General features: G+C 39.4%; 1 protein-coding gene across 2 annotated transcripts in view; it reads left to right on the forward strand.

Moving 5' to 3' along the window:
- Window positions 1-15401, forward strand: part of DPY19L3 (dpy-19 like C-mannosyltransferase 3) — a 91289-nt gene that overhangs the window by 49376 nt on the left and 26512 nt on the right. For both annotated transcript variants that reach the window (XM_023518359.1, XM_023518360.1), the window contains exons 10-13: window positions 9021-9152; window positions 10831-10932; window positions 13106-13179; window positions 13362-13520. In XM_023518359.1, the coding sequence (XP_023374127.1) occupies window positions 9021-9152; window positions 10831-10932; window positions 13106-13179; window positions 13362-13520 (467 nt within the window). The remainder of the gene's footprint in view (window positions 1-9020; window positions 9153-10830; window positions 10933-13105; window positions 13180-13361; window positions 13521-15401) is intronic.

Below are 15401 nucleotides of genomic sequence, written 5' to 3' on the forward strand. Positions count from 1 at the left end.
GGCCTGCCAAACAACAATGACAACTGCAACCAAAAAATAGCCGGGCATTGTGGCAGGTGCCTGTAGTCCCAGCTACTTGGGAGGCAGAGTAAGGAGAATTGCTTGAGCCCAGGAGTTGGAGGCATCACAGCTCACAGCACTCTACCCAGGGCCACAGCTTGAGGCTCTATCTCAAAAAAATAAAATAAAAGTAAATCTATGGGTCAAGGAGGAAGTCTTGGAGAACATTGAACTCAAAGAAAATGAAGATGTAGCTTATCTGGATTTGCAGGACACATCTAAAACATAGTTACATACTATATTCTTACAATAAAGTAAGCTGCAGAGAAAATGTTACTAAGAAAATCATAAGGAAGATAAAATATATTATTCATTAAGTGGAAATGGATCTTCGGTATGGAGATGACCCTCGTATTGGATAGGCTGAAGTAGAAGAAGAAGGGGAGGAAAGAGATTGGCCTTACTGTCTCAGGCCTGGCAGAGTGGAAGAAAATCCACTTATAAGTGGACCCATGTCATTCAAACCCATGCTATCAAAGGTGAACTGTAATCTTGTTGCCTTATTGCTATCCTACACTGTACAACAGAAAGTGGGAGGGCACACTGAGCATACCCCTGATAACCCAGGACTTTCTCATGGACAGTACTGCTCAGTTTTACACTTTTAGCTGCTCACCAGCAATTTTTCTCTGGAACCTCAGACATAATTACATTTATGAAAATATACAATCTTGTGTTACACAAACCACACCTTTTTATGGAAGTTTGCTTACTTTATTAAAAAAAAAAAGAAGAAGAAGAAGAACTACCAGTATCAAAAAGCATACCCCCAGATAAAGGCAAACAAAAACATTTTTTCTTGGAAAAAAAAGTATATTATTTGTGAGTGAGTTGGTATCTTTAAAGAGTTCCTACAAATCAGTGAGGAAAACATTTACAAACTAAGGAGGGACAGGAACAAAGGACACAAACATTTCCTAGAAGGAAAAAGAGTGATATGCTCGGTTATAAATTTATAAAAAGAAGGGCAGACTTGTACTCTGGACACTACAAAACACTGATGAAAGTTCTAAAGACCCAAATCCTCTGGGAAAACTCTCACACTGTTGGACTGGAGGACTTACTGTTGTTAAGATGGCAGAAATATCCAAATTGATAGACAGATTCAACACATCCCCTCTCAGGATCCCAGGTAGATTTTTTGTAGACATTGATGAGCTGATTCTAAAATTGATGTGGAAGCTTAAGAGATCCAGAATAGCTAAAACAATCTTGAAAGGGAAGAACAAAGTAGGAAGACTCAAACTTTCTGATTTCAACATGGACTACAAACCTGCAGTAATCAGTATGGTCTGATGATGGCAGAAGGGTAGACACAGATCCATGGAATAGAGCTGAGAGACCTAAATAGTCACTCGCAGAAAACAGTCAATTGATTTCCAGTGAGGATATGAAGGTAACTAAATGGAGAAAGAATAGTCTTTTCAACAAATGGTGATGGAATAACTGGATATCCACAAGCAAAAGATTTAAGTTGGGCCCCTTCCTCTGACTATATACCCAAATTAGCTCAAAGAATGAAGTTGGAGCCCTTCCTTCACTGCATGCATGACTTAGTTCAAAGGATGAAGTTGGACCACTTCCTTCACTGTATACAAGAATTAGCTCAAAGTGGATCATAGACCTGAGTGTAAGAGTTAAAACTGTAAAACTTTTAGAAGACATAGAAATAACTTCATGACCTTGAAGGTCACACAAGCCTTCCTAGATAACACCAAAGGCAAGGGTGACTAAAAAAAAGTAGATTAATGGACGTTGTCAAAATTAAAAACTTCTGTGTTTTAAAGTATATCATCAAGACAGTGAAAAGAAACTCACTGAATAAGAGAGAAATGTGTGAATCATATATCTGATAAAGGACTTACAGAATATATAAAGAACTGTTACAACTCTTTCAGCAATAAAAGATGGGCAAAGGATTTGGATAAACACTTCTCCAAATAAAATACATAATTGGCTCCAGCACCGTGATTGTCGGAAATTTTAACACTCCTTTGGCAGTGTTGGATAGATCCTCCAAAAAGAAGCTAAGCAAGGAAATTTTAGACTTGAACCTAACCATTCAACATTTGCATCTAACAGACATCTATAGAACATTTCATCCTAACAAAAATGAATACACATTCTTCTCATCAGCCCATGGATCATCCTCCAAAATTGATCACATCTTAGGTCACAAGTCTAACCTCAGCAAATTTAAAAGAATAGAAATCATTCCTTATATTTTCTTGGACCATCATGGGATAAAAATCGAACTCTGTAACAACAGGAATCTGCGTACGCATACAAAAACATGGAAACTAAATAACCCCATGCCGAATGATAACTGGGTCATAGATGAGATTAAGAAGGAAATTACCAAACTTTTGGAACAAAATGATAATGAAGACACAAACTATAAATTTATAGCATTGCAAGCCTTCCTCAAGAAAACAGAAAGAGAGGAAGTCGTCAACTTAATGGGACATCTCAAGCAGCTGGAAAAAGAAGAACATTCCAACCCTAAACCCAGCAGAAGAAAAGAAATAACTAAAATTAGAGCAGAACAAAATGAAATTGAAAACAGCAGAATCATACAACAGATCAACCAATCAAAGAGTTGGTTTTTTGAAAAGGTCAATAAAATAGATAAACCTTTGGCTAACCTAACCAGAAATAGAAGAGTAAGATCCCTGATTTCATCAGTCAGAAATGATAAAGGCCAAATAACAACAAACTCCTCAGAAATTCAACAAATCCTTAATGAATATTACATAAAACTCTATTCTCAGAAATATGAAAACCTGAAGGAAATAGATCAATACTTGGAAACATGCCACCCTCCTAGACCTAGTCAGAAAGAAGTGGAAATGTTGAATGAGCCTATAACAAGTTCTGAGATAGCATCAGCTATAAGAAATCTCCCCAAAAAGAAAAGCCCGGCACCAGATGACTTCACATCAGAATTCTACCAAACCTTTACAGAGGACCTAGTACCTATATTACTTAACCTTTTCCAAAACATACAAAAAGAAGGAATACTTCTCAACACATTCTATGAAGCAAATATCACCCTGATACCCAAACCAGGAAAAGACCCAACAAGAAAAGAAAATTACAGACCAATATCTCTAATGAATATTGATGCAAAAATATTCAACAAGATCCTAACAAACAGAATCCAACAACGCATCAAAAAAATTATACATCACGACCAGGTGGGTTTCATCCCTGGGTCCCAAGGATGGTTCAATATATGTAAATCCATAAATATAATACATCACATAAACAAATTAAAAAAAAAGACCATATGATTCTCTCAATTGATATAGAAAAAGCTTTCGACAATATTCAGCATCCTTTCCTCATCAGTGCACTTAAGAAAATAGGTATAGAAGGAACATTTCTTAAACTGATAGAGGCCATCTACAACAAATCCACAGCCAATATCATGTTCAACGGAGTAAAATTGAAATCATTTCCACTCAGATCAGGAACTAGGCAAGGATGCCCACTGTCTCTACTGCTTTTTAACATTGTAATGAAAGTCTTAGCTACTGCAGTCAGGCAAGAGAAGGCAATCAAAGGGATCCAGATAGGACCAGAGGAGATCAAACTATCACTCTTCTCAGATGATATGATTATATATCTGGAAAATCCCAGGGAATCAACTACAAAACTCCTAGAGATGATCAAGGAATACAGCAACATCTCAGGCTACAAAATTAACACTCACAAATCTGTAGCCTTCACGTATACCAACAATAGTCAAGGGGAAAAATCAATCAAGGACTCTATTCCCTTTACAGTAGTGCCAAAGAAGATGAAATATCTGGGAGTGTATCTAACCAAGGATGTGAAGGACCTCTATAAAGAGAACTATGAAACCCTGAGAAAAGAAATAGCTGAAGATCGCAACAAATGGAAAAACGTACCATGCTCATGGCTGGGAAGAATCAACATTGTTAAAATGTCAATACTACGTAAAGCAATTTACAAATTTAATGCAATCCCTATTAAAGCTCCTCTGTCTTAAAGACCTGGAAAAATTAGTACTTCGTTTTATATGGAAACAGAAAAAACCTCAAATAGCCAAGATACTACTCAGAAATAAAAACAAATCAGGAAGAATCACACTTCCAGACTTTAGACCAAGCGTCCTCAAACTATGGCCTGTGGGCTACATGCAGCCCACCAAGGATATTTATCCAGCCTACCAGGTGTTTTTGCTGCCAACTTGTCCCGAGGCCCACAGTCTGGACCTCCAATGGTCTGAGGGACATTGAACTGGCCCCCTGTTTAAAAAGTTTGAGGACCCCTGCTTTAGACTATACTATAAAGCGATAGTGATCAAAACAGCATGGTACTGGCACAAAAACAGAGAGGTAGATGTATGGAACAGAATTGAAGACCAAGAGGTGAACCCAGACACTTATCGTCCTTTGATTTTTGATAAGCCTATTAAAATATAAATTGGGGGAAAGATTCCCTATTCAACAAATGATGCTGGGTGAATTGGCTGGTGACCTGTAGAAAACTAAAACTAGACCCACACCTTTCTCCTCTAACAAAAATTGACTCTCACTGGTTAAAGGACTTAAGACACAATAAAAATTCTTAGAGAGTACAGGTGAAAAGCATGAGAAAATTGGCCTGGGAGAGTGCTTTATGAGGAGGACACCCTGGGCAATTGAAGCAACATGAAAAATACATTACTGGGATCTGATCAAATTAAAAAGCTTCTGCACTGCCAAGAACACACTAAGCAAAGCAAACAGCCCTCAGAATGGGAGAGGATTTTTGCAAGTTATATATCAGACAAAGGTCTAATAACCAGAATCCACAGAGAACTCAAACTAATTACTAAAAAAAACACAAGTGATCCCATTTCATTGTGGGCAAGAGACATGAACAGAAGTTTCTCTGAAGAAGATAGGCGCATGGTCTACAGACACATGAAAAAATGCTCATCATCCTTAATCATCAGAGAGATGCAAACCAAAACTACTCTGAGATACCATCTAACTCCAGTAAATGGAGTAGCCCACATCACAAAATCCCAAAACTACAGACGTTGGTGTGGATATAGAGAAAAGGGAACACTTCTGCACTGCTGGTGGGAATGCAAGCTAGTACGTTCCTTTTGGAAGGAAGTTTGGAGAACACTCAGGGATCTAAATGTAGACCTGCCATTTGATCCTGCAATTCCTCTTCTAGGTGTATATCCAAAGGACCAAAAATCATTTGGCAATAGAGATATTTGCGCCAGATTGTTCATTGCAGCCCAATTCATTATTGCCAAGTCATAGAAGAAACCCAAGTGCCCATGAATGGATTAATAAATTGTAGTATATGTATACCATGGAATACTATGCAGCATTAAAAAATGAAGACTTTACCTCTTTTATGTTTACGTGGATGGAGCTGGAAAATATTATTCTTAGTAAAGTATCTCAGGAATGGAAAAAAATCCAATATACTCAGTACTACTGTGAAACCAATTTATAATCACTCACATTGCATATGAAAAATGAAACACAACTATAGCCTAGGATGAAGGAGGGAAGGGGAGGGAGGGGGCGGGTTGGTAGAGGGAGGGTGGGGAGGGGGACCACACCTATGAAGCATACTGCAAGTAGAAGTTGGATCTATCCGGTAGAGCATAAATGTCTTAATCCTGTAATAGGGTAAAAGTGGTGAAGGTTATGTTGTTTAATAGGTAGTAAGCATTCCAATTTGTACAAATAATCAACACATTGAATCCTATAGTGGCATAAATGTATTTATGATCTATGTACGAAAGACTAAATAAATAAATAAAGATACATAATTGGGCCAGATTTGGTGGCTCAGGTCTATAACCTGAGCAGTTTGGGAGGCCAAGCTAAGCAAATTGCTTCAGGTCAGGATTTCAAGACCAGCATGAGCAAATGTGAGACTCCGTCTCTACAAAAAATAGAAAAATTAGCCAGGTGTAGGGACACAAACCTATAGTCCCAGCTACTTGGCAGACGGAGGCAGTTGGATCCCTTAAGCGCAAGAGTGTGAGATTGCAGTGAGCTGTGACGATGTCATTGCATTCTATCCAGGGTGACAGAGTGAGATTCTGTCCCTAACTAAGTAAATAGTGTATCTTAATTATACAGTAAACACGTGAAAAGATACTCAACCTCATCAGCTCTGACAGAATGGCAAACCAAAACCACAATAAGGATGTGTGTGCTACACATGGAGGAAACTGGAGAGCATGGTGCTGAGTCAGGGAAGCCAGTCACAGACTGCAGATTGTCTTAACATTGGTCCACTTATAGGAAATGTGCAGAACATAGAAATCTGTGAAACGTGGGGTGGGGGAGGGGATGGGGGAAGGAGAGTGACGAGGAGTGACGCCTAATGGAGATGGAAGTGTTCTGAAGTGGTGAGAACTCCTTAACATTAGACTGTAGTGATCACTGCACAGCACTGTTCATATACCAGAAATCATGACTTGTGTATTCTCAGGGGGCACATTTGATGGAATATGAATTATATCTTAATAAGGCTGTTAAAAAGGAAGAAAATACGTTTGCTTCTCTAACCACTAATTCTCCTTTCAAGACTCTTTCCTAAGGAAATGTGTTCATTCATTTAATATTTTTTTTTTTTTTTTTTTAAGACAGAGCCTCAAGCTGTCCCCCTGGGTAGAGTGCTGTGGCATTACAGCTCACAGCAACCTCCAACTCTGGGCTCAAGCCAGTCTCTTGCCTCCGCCTCCCAAGTAGCTGGGACCACAGGCGCCCGCCACAACGCCAGGCTATTTTTTTTGGTTGCAGCCGTCATTGTTGTTTGGCGGGTCCGGGCTGGGGATTTGAACCCGCCACCTTAGGTGTACGTGGCTGGCGCCTTAGCCAGTTGAGCTATAGGCGCCTAGCCCATTCATTTAATATTTATTAAGTGTCACGTTCCTAGTGGGGTTCTTGTAGCTACTAAGAATTCAGAAAGGAGCAAACATAAGTAACTAATCAGGTATCATGACCTGAGGTTTCAAAACATGGATGTTGATTATAATGTTAATTTAATAATAATAAAAGGCTGAGAACACCTCAACAGTCTAGTGAAATAAAAATGACAGCCTATGGTGGCATATTACAAAACCATTTAAAATTTAAGTTTTCACAGAACAGTCATTGATGCAAGAAAATGATGTTGTGTAACATGAATTATCAAATGCCATATATGAAATATTGTACACTGCTATGAAATCAGTATTATTTCTATAGATACTCTAGGTATTTCTAGGTATCTATAGATATTTCTGTAGATACTAGGTTTTGACCCCAGAGTCCACCTTTCTGTGCTGATTCTTTTTTATGTTTTTCTAAATTTTTAAAAATCTACAGTAGGGTACGTTATTATCTCTGTAATCCTGAAAACTAGGATCATCCGTTTCCCTGAGTTTCCATGAAGGCTGAACAGAAGTGCTCAGCTGCTGCAGCCTCACTCTGCAGTGCTTGGTGGGGTTCGTTTCCCTTGAGGTTGAGAGAACAAAACCACAAGGAAAATCGGATTTGCTGCTCCATAAAACTAGTATTTTTCATGTGCCAGTTGAGTATGGGGTAGTCTGATTTGAGAGAAGGAAACAAACAGAAAGTATTGACTCTTGTTTTTGTGTTCAAGTTGGTTGCATTTTGCTTCCTTCAGAGTCGACCTGTTGACAGTTTTCACTCCCTCAAGAGTTTTCCTTAATGAATGCTTATTATGTGCCATGTGTTTCCACATCCCATTCTTCTGTAAGCCCTACAGCAGCTCTCTGAGGAGGTATACCATCTCTCTTTACAGATGAGCCTGTTTTTTTGAGATAGCGTCTCACTTGCACCACATTAAGTTCACACAGCAGGTTGACCCCAGAGTCAGGACTCCAGGGCGGGTGCTGCTGATCCCTGACCACCGTATGAGCCTGCCAGCATGCTGTGAGAGGCCCAGCCACAGGGCGAGTTTCCACCCCAATCAGGGGGTCTAGGCACGTACATGTGCACAGAGAAAATGAAGTGTATATGGTGTAGCCCTGAAGTGTACAGTGGAAATCTGGGACATAATGGAATGCATAAAGTACTTACTATTTGCTGTAAATAATAACTGTAAAAGAATTTTAAACTGAGAGGCCGAGCACAGTGGCTCACACCTGTAATACCAGCACTCTGGGAGGCCAAGGCAGGAGGATTGCTTGAGCTCAGTTCCAGACCAGCCTGAGAAAGAGACCCCATCTCTACTAAAAATAGAAAAACTAGCTGGGTGTTGTAGTGGTGCCTATAGTCCCAGCTACTCAGGAGGCTGAGGCAGCAGGATCACCAGAGCCTAGAAGTTTGAGGTTGCTGTGAGTTCTTGACAACGTGGCACTCAACCCAATGTGACAGAGTGAGATTGCGACTAAAAAAAAAGAAAAAGAATTTAAAACTGAGGATTACAGACAGACAGCACCTGCCCACTCCCCAGATCCACTTAGATCATCGTTTTCTTCCTGGACTCACGCTATCTCTGTTCCTTTGCCCCTTAATTCATGTTATATTGTAAGTATTCTGTCCTTAAAAGGTAAATACATGGGCTTGGCGCCTGTGGCTCAGGTGGCTAAGGCGCCAGCCACGTACACCCAAGGTGGCTGGTTCGAATCCAGCCCGGGCTGCCAAACAACGACAGCTGCAACCTAAAAATAGCCGGGCACCTGTGGCGGGCACCTCAACCTCGGGAGGCTGAGGCAGGAGAATCACTTGAGCCCAGGAGTTGGAGGTTGCTGTGAATTGTGATGCCACAGCACTCTACCCAAGGGGACAGCTTGAGGCTCTGTCACCAAAAAAATATACGTAAATACATGGTATGCATATGTGTTAGTGTCCCTTTCCAGACTGTGTTTCTTGAAGCCAGGTAACCTGGGTTGTATCCCCCTTACGCCCAGTACGGGCATCTCCTGATGAGAAGTGCTCAGCGGCTCCCTCTGCTTGTTGCAGGCGACGTGGCTGTACGGCATCCAGATAGCAGTGTTGCTCCTGGTCTGCATTCTTCAGTTCTTTAATTCCATGATTCTGGGATCATTGCTTATCAGTTTTAACCTTTCAGTATTAATTGCAAGAAAATTTCAGGTAGGACTTTTTTGTGTTCTTTCTTAAAGTAAACTCTTTAATTGTGCAGTTTGCTGGACCATATTTTCATGTAGCATACAAAAGAAAATTTATGAAAAATTCATGAGCTGATTCCTACTGAAAAGCGTGAGCAGTGTTATTTGCCCTTTTTAAGTGCCTGTGCCTACTGTGGCATTTCTGAACCTTCTGGGGGTCCTGTGCCATCCCTTTGTTTTGACAAATATTTTTTAAACATTTGGGATCGTACTTCAGGGAATAGCCATAGAAGCTTACTGAATGTCATAGATTTAAAGTTGAAATGGAAGAGAAAACTGTTAGCCTTTGTGTGTCTGGACTCCACAGTGAGGGGACTCTGGCCGTGAGATGGGTGGGCTCATCCCGTGTTTCCACCTGGCGGGTCCCGGTAGTGGTTTGATGCAGAGATGTGACTCTCTTCCTGGGTCTTCCACACCTTACTATTCATTTCTAACTGAATTAAAATTTACTGTACTTTAAGAATTTTGAGAGTCTAAATAAATGATAGGAATAGAATGTGACATTTCCCATATGAAAACATTGACCTGGTCTTTTGGCTTTATTATATAATTAAAATTCTTAAATTTACATGAGTTTTAAAAGTCATTTGTTTTTGCTTAAAATTATTACAAAGCCTATTTCCTTTCTCATGGACTATAAACATTTCTACGTCATGAAGCCATTTTGTTTTGTACTTTGGGAAGAATAAATCCTTTTATTTACTCTTTTGAGTAAATTACTATAGATAGACATTAACAAAGATTTTTTTAAAAACAGGCCTTTTAGTTGATTATCAAAAATACTAGTTCTCATTCATCCTTTTCATCATAGTTATAAATGTCACTCTTCAGGTATTTGAACTCTTTTGGCATTCTTTTTTTTTTTTTTTTTGAGACAGTTTCACTCAAAAAGTATTAGTAGAGTGCTGTGGCAGGCATCACAGCTCACAGCAACTTCCTACTCTTGGACTTAAGCTGTTCTCCTGCCTCAGCCTCCAGAGTAGCTGGGACTTACAGGCGCCTGCCACAACGCCCGGCTATTTTTTTTTGTTGCAGTTGTCATTGTTGTTTAGCTGGCCTGGGCTGGGTTCACACCCACCAGCCATGGTGGTGTATGTGGCCAGTCACCTAACTACTGAGCAACAGACACCAAGCCTGTTTTGACATTCTGTTTGACAATGGATAAAGTTACCTAAAGGTTATAAGAAAACTATTACATATCAAAAATCACAGTTTACTTTTTTAATACTGATAAGTTTTTATAAGTTGGGTTATAGCTATATCTGTGATACATGAGTTAAACGATAAATGATACAATGATTTGTTCAGTCAGCTTATCTGAGCAGCTTCCCAGTGGCAGACCCCAATACTCGGATTGCAGAACTAACTCTGGTTGTGAAGATGTTAAAAAAAAAATAAGGAAAAAAAAACCGAGCACACATTTCCTCATCTCATGGAGCTTGTTTTTCAGGGACTCATTTACTATTAGGAAGTTGAAGTATTGAGGCAATGAAACCTCATAAAGATTAGTCTAATGGCTATTTTTCCCCATGTATCTCCCCTTTATGTTGTATGATCCCATGTTATAAATCTTTAATCTCATTTCAGTATTTATGAACTTATATTAAATTAAAGAATTGAAACACATATCTTTTAATTTCTAGAAAAATCTGAAAACTGGAAGCTTCCTTAATAGGATTGGGAAACTTCTGTTACATTTGTTTGTGGTTTTGTGTTTGACACTTTTTCTCAACAACATAATTAAGGTAAGTTAATAAACTGGCATTTAATGTGTTTTTAAATTGCTTTATGGCATTAGAGATAGTTTTTTAAACTCTTTTTATTTTTTAGAGTCAGAGTCTCGCTATATTGCCAGGCTGGCCTCAACTCCTGGGCTCTAGCAGTCCTCCTGCTTCAGCCTCCCAAGTATACAGGGGTGCACAGCCACCCCCAGATTTTTTTAAACTTTAAATTTTGAATGATTAAATTCTTGCTTTATAAAGTGTGTTAGCATTACTGAAGAGTTACAGTTTTAGTTTGAAAGGCTCAGTTTTAACTTGTCTTAGTAACAAGGATTATTTTGTTGATTTTAATCATTGGTTTCTATTCAGTCTTTTTAAATGCTCTGCCTTGAATGCGCTCCACCTTTTCAGTTACTAAACTTCTTTAAAGCTCAACTTTAAAAGCATTAAACAAATATTTCTCTAAATTTAAAAAATTCTTTTTAGTATCATAATGTACACATGGTTTCCTACACTATGGTACTAAAAAAGAAAGTGACATGATTTTTATTGGGTTCAGTTAATAAACTGGCCTCACTACCTAATGTCTGCTAGAAAGAACAGTTGAGCTCATTTTTAATAGATGTTCCCCAACATTTAACCGACTTTAAATTAACAACCCTAACAGCAGAATAACACAGTCAGTAGCTCGGGCGTCCATTTGTTATATGTCTAGTAGGAGCTTTGCTAAGATATTTTTTAAGTGCCCTAGGGGTTCTCCTTAGTTTAACATGCTTCATTTTTTACAGGCTCTATTTTTTATTTTTTATTGTTTTTTGAGGACAGGTTTTACTTAACAGTATAGTTCTTGGACCATGATGTCCCTTTTATTTTTATGCTGGAGCAAAAATACTATGATTTCTTCAGATCATTTTGCCCTTCTAGGAGGCTGGTCTCAGGGTAGGAGATGTCTGTGGAACAGGGTCTTTCCCTACAGACAGTCACAGCCCTTGTTCCTATCAACTGTCAAAGAAAAACAAAGGCTCTTCACCTAGTCAGCTATGCTAAACGCCTTACTCCAGGTCCTTGTCACTGTGCTCTTAAACTCTGTGCAGTTCAAAACTTGTCAAAAGCTTATTTGAGCAGGACAGTCAGCATTTCTGGAAGACTGGCTGAAAGATATGCAGTTCATCCATTTGCCCACTCTGCGTATTCAGTGGTCTGTTCTCAGATTAAGACAACAGAGCCTGCATCCCTGGACCACTGGTTTCTGGCTCCCTAAGAGTAACATCTATTAGATTACACTTGGCATTTTGTCAGTGACCTGCAGTGAGAGAATTAGAAAGAATAGTGTTTGAAACTCCTGACTGTTGTTACTGTACCCATGGGAAAGTTTGCTCTCCAGCCTCAGTTCCAGAACTGGTAGGCTCCCTTCTGAGCAGCTGGTCTGTCTACTCATGTGACCCTGTGGGTAACACGCATGCGTTTATCTCCCTCTTGGCCTTTACTGCTCAGAAGCGGGAGACCGTATTTGTGGCTTATCTCTATGGAATATATTTTGTGAACTAACCCCAGTTCTGGCTTCATCTTATTTTTTTTCCTATCTTCATTTTCCTTCTGCTATAATTTCTTCACCATTTGTTATACGGATTTTTGTGAGCTGTAAATTGAAAAGAAAATTGTGTGAATTAAAATTTTAATTACTAATGATGAACACCAGCATTTGTCTGTTCTACCCTTGAGGGTCTTCACTGTCTTGAATTGTGTCACCAGTTGTTTCTAAACTAAAAACCCCAAAGCAGAACAGGCCTTGTGGGCTGCCTCTCCGTCTAAGGTTTCAGACCATCCTGCTGTTGGTTATCTGGTCTGAATAACTGTATTTACTGTGCTTCAACCTTCTCCTTCTCCCTCTCCCTAAAACCAAAAAAGCTCATCCTTTATCTATTTTGCATATTTAACTTACGTATAAGATATTTTTTGAGTAAAGGATTATGCTAAAATGGGGGTTGTAGAGGGAAAGAAGGAAGTTTGAAATTTCCTGCTTTAGAATTCCTTACTTCTGAGAACTACTGCAAACGCTTACTAATTTTACACACACACACACACACACACACACTCTCCCCTATGAAATTGGGCACCAAATGTACATATTCAATGGGAAATGATCAGGAAACCATGCCTAAGACACTAATAGCAATTTTTTCTCTCTCCCTGATAGAAAATCCTTAACCTGAAGTCAGATGAACACATATTTAAATTTCTGAAGGCAAAATTTGGGCTTGGAGCAACAAGGTATAACTGCATTGAAAATCTGTTTGCTATGTTCTATTAAAAGGGGAGATACTTTAAAACTCAAGTCATGGTAGTTCCTCAGCTATTAGTTGCAGACTTGTTTTAACAAAACGTATAATGTAGTTATGTTGGTTCCTTGCCTTGTGTTGAATTTAGTGCTTTGCTTTCCGTTTGCTCCCTAGGGATTTTGATGCAAATCTCTATCTGTGTGAAGAAGCTTTTGGCCTCCTGCCTTTTAATACATTTGAAAGGCTTTCATATACTCTGCTGTTCTACGCTTACATGCTTGTTCTGTCCATCACGGTGATCACCGCCTTGGTTACTGCCTTCCATAACCTCAGGTATGGCACATTTCAGAACTTCAGGTGTGGCACATTTCAGAACTTCAGGTGTGGCACATTTCACTGAAAAATGGCACATTTCACTGAGATACAGCACACTTTAGATTACAGGCGTCCTCAATCTACGGCCTGCGGGCCACATGTGGCCCACCTAGGACATATGTCCCGCCCGCTGGGTGTTTTTGCCGCCACTGCCTATCTTGCTTAGTAGCCAACTTGTCGGAGGGTCTGCAGTCCGGCCCTCCAACAGTCTGAGGGACAGTGAACTGGCCCCCTGTTTAAAAAGTTTGAGGACCCCTGCAAGTTTAGAACCTCAGGTATGGCATATTTCAGAAACTTGGGTATGGCACATTTCAGAACTTCAGCTATGGTGTATTTTGAAACCTCAGGTATGGCATATTTCAGAAACTTGGGTATGGCACATTTCAGAACTTCAGCTATGGTGTATTTTGAAACCTCAGGTATGGCACACTTTAGAACTCTCAACACTTTGCTTTAGGGAGCATATTAAATGTTGTAGAAAAATTGCTAAAGTGAAAATCTAAATATCAGACACGATACGGTCCAGCATAGTATTATTCACCTTTAGGGGGAAACATCTCTAGTTTGCTGTCTCTAGTATAGTGATGTGACAACAGAGTCTGGTCACAGTGCACACTGGTCTGGGCTTATGTCCTAGCTTGCACACTTGAGAATGAAGTGATCTTTGAGCCAGTTATATAACCTTTTGTATTTCCATTTCTTTATCTGTAGAATGGAAATACTAAAAGTAGTTACTCTAAAGAGCATTACGAGAAATAAATAAGTTAATATGAAGTACTTAAAATAGCGTCTCATGCTTGGAATAGTTTGCAGCTGTAAGCAGCCATTCATCATTATTACTGTTGACTCAGAAGTCACTATGTCATTACCCTCATTTCCTGTGTTTTCCTACCTTCTTCCTCTGGCTGTCTTTTAAAATTCCTTACGAAATATCAGGAGTTAATTATTGTTCATTTATTTTCTTACATCTTATTTCAGAGTGCCTAATATTAGAGTAGACTATAATTATTAACATCTACTCTAAGTTTTAAGTAATAGTTGCCAGTTTTTTTTAACTTAGCATGTCTACTAGTGTACTGAAATTAAAAAAAAATCAGAGGATATAAAGCTTTTTTAAGATTTATAGAATACCTATAGGTTGCTTTTACTACCTATGTTAAATTGAGAGAAAATTAAGTGAAAGGAGTTGAAGCTACTCCCATTTGTGACAGCTTAATGAGGCTGACAAGGAAGCCCTTTCTCTACCTAGTTACGCTGCCAATTAAGGTGCTGGTAAGCTGTGCTTCAGAGCCATGGAGTGTCATTGAAATGAGTTGAGATCAGCTGAAGTGTTTTATGATTATCAAGAATGAGGCAACACTGAACCATGAAAGTATCTCACTGACTATAAACTAGTTAAGTATCTTTCAGAAGTATTCCTTTTTATACCTAGCCAAGATAAAATTTAGGCCTTGTGACAGTAGTTGAAAATTATGCTAGATGTGATTTAATATTATCATATTACCATTATTGTCAGCAGGATTGCACAAGGCCACCTAGCAGGAAGCTGTCTTGGCCCAAGGTGCCCTTGACACTGTGTGCCATGCTCAGTGCCAGTCTGTACATTGTCTCTAGAGCTTAATGGGTGTGTGATCATAAACAAGGGCATGAGAGGACCATCAGCTGCCAGCAGGCAAACTAGGACTTACCAGAGGGAGAGCTCAAGTTAAAGTAACTGGGACACCATGCGCTATCGAGTAGTACCTACCAGTGGGGACTCCAGGACTTATCAGAGGGAAGGCGCATTAGAGTAACTGAGGAGCTGAGCACTGTCGGGTAGTACCTACCAGCGGGGACTCC

Source organism: Otolemur garnettii, unplaced genomic scaffold, assembly GCF_000181295.1.
Source record: "Otolemur garnettii isolate 467f Iridium unplaced genomic scaffold, OtoGar3 scaffold00135, whole genome shotgun sequence".
Taxonomy (NCBI): domain Eukaryota; kingdom Metazoa; phylum Chordata; class Mammalia; order Primates; family Galagidae; genus Otolemur; species Otolemur garnettii.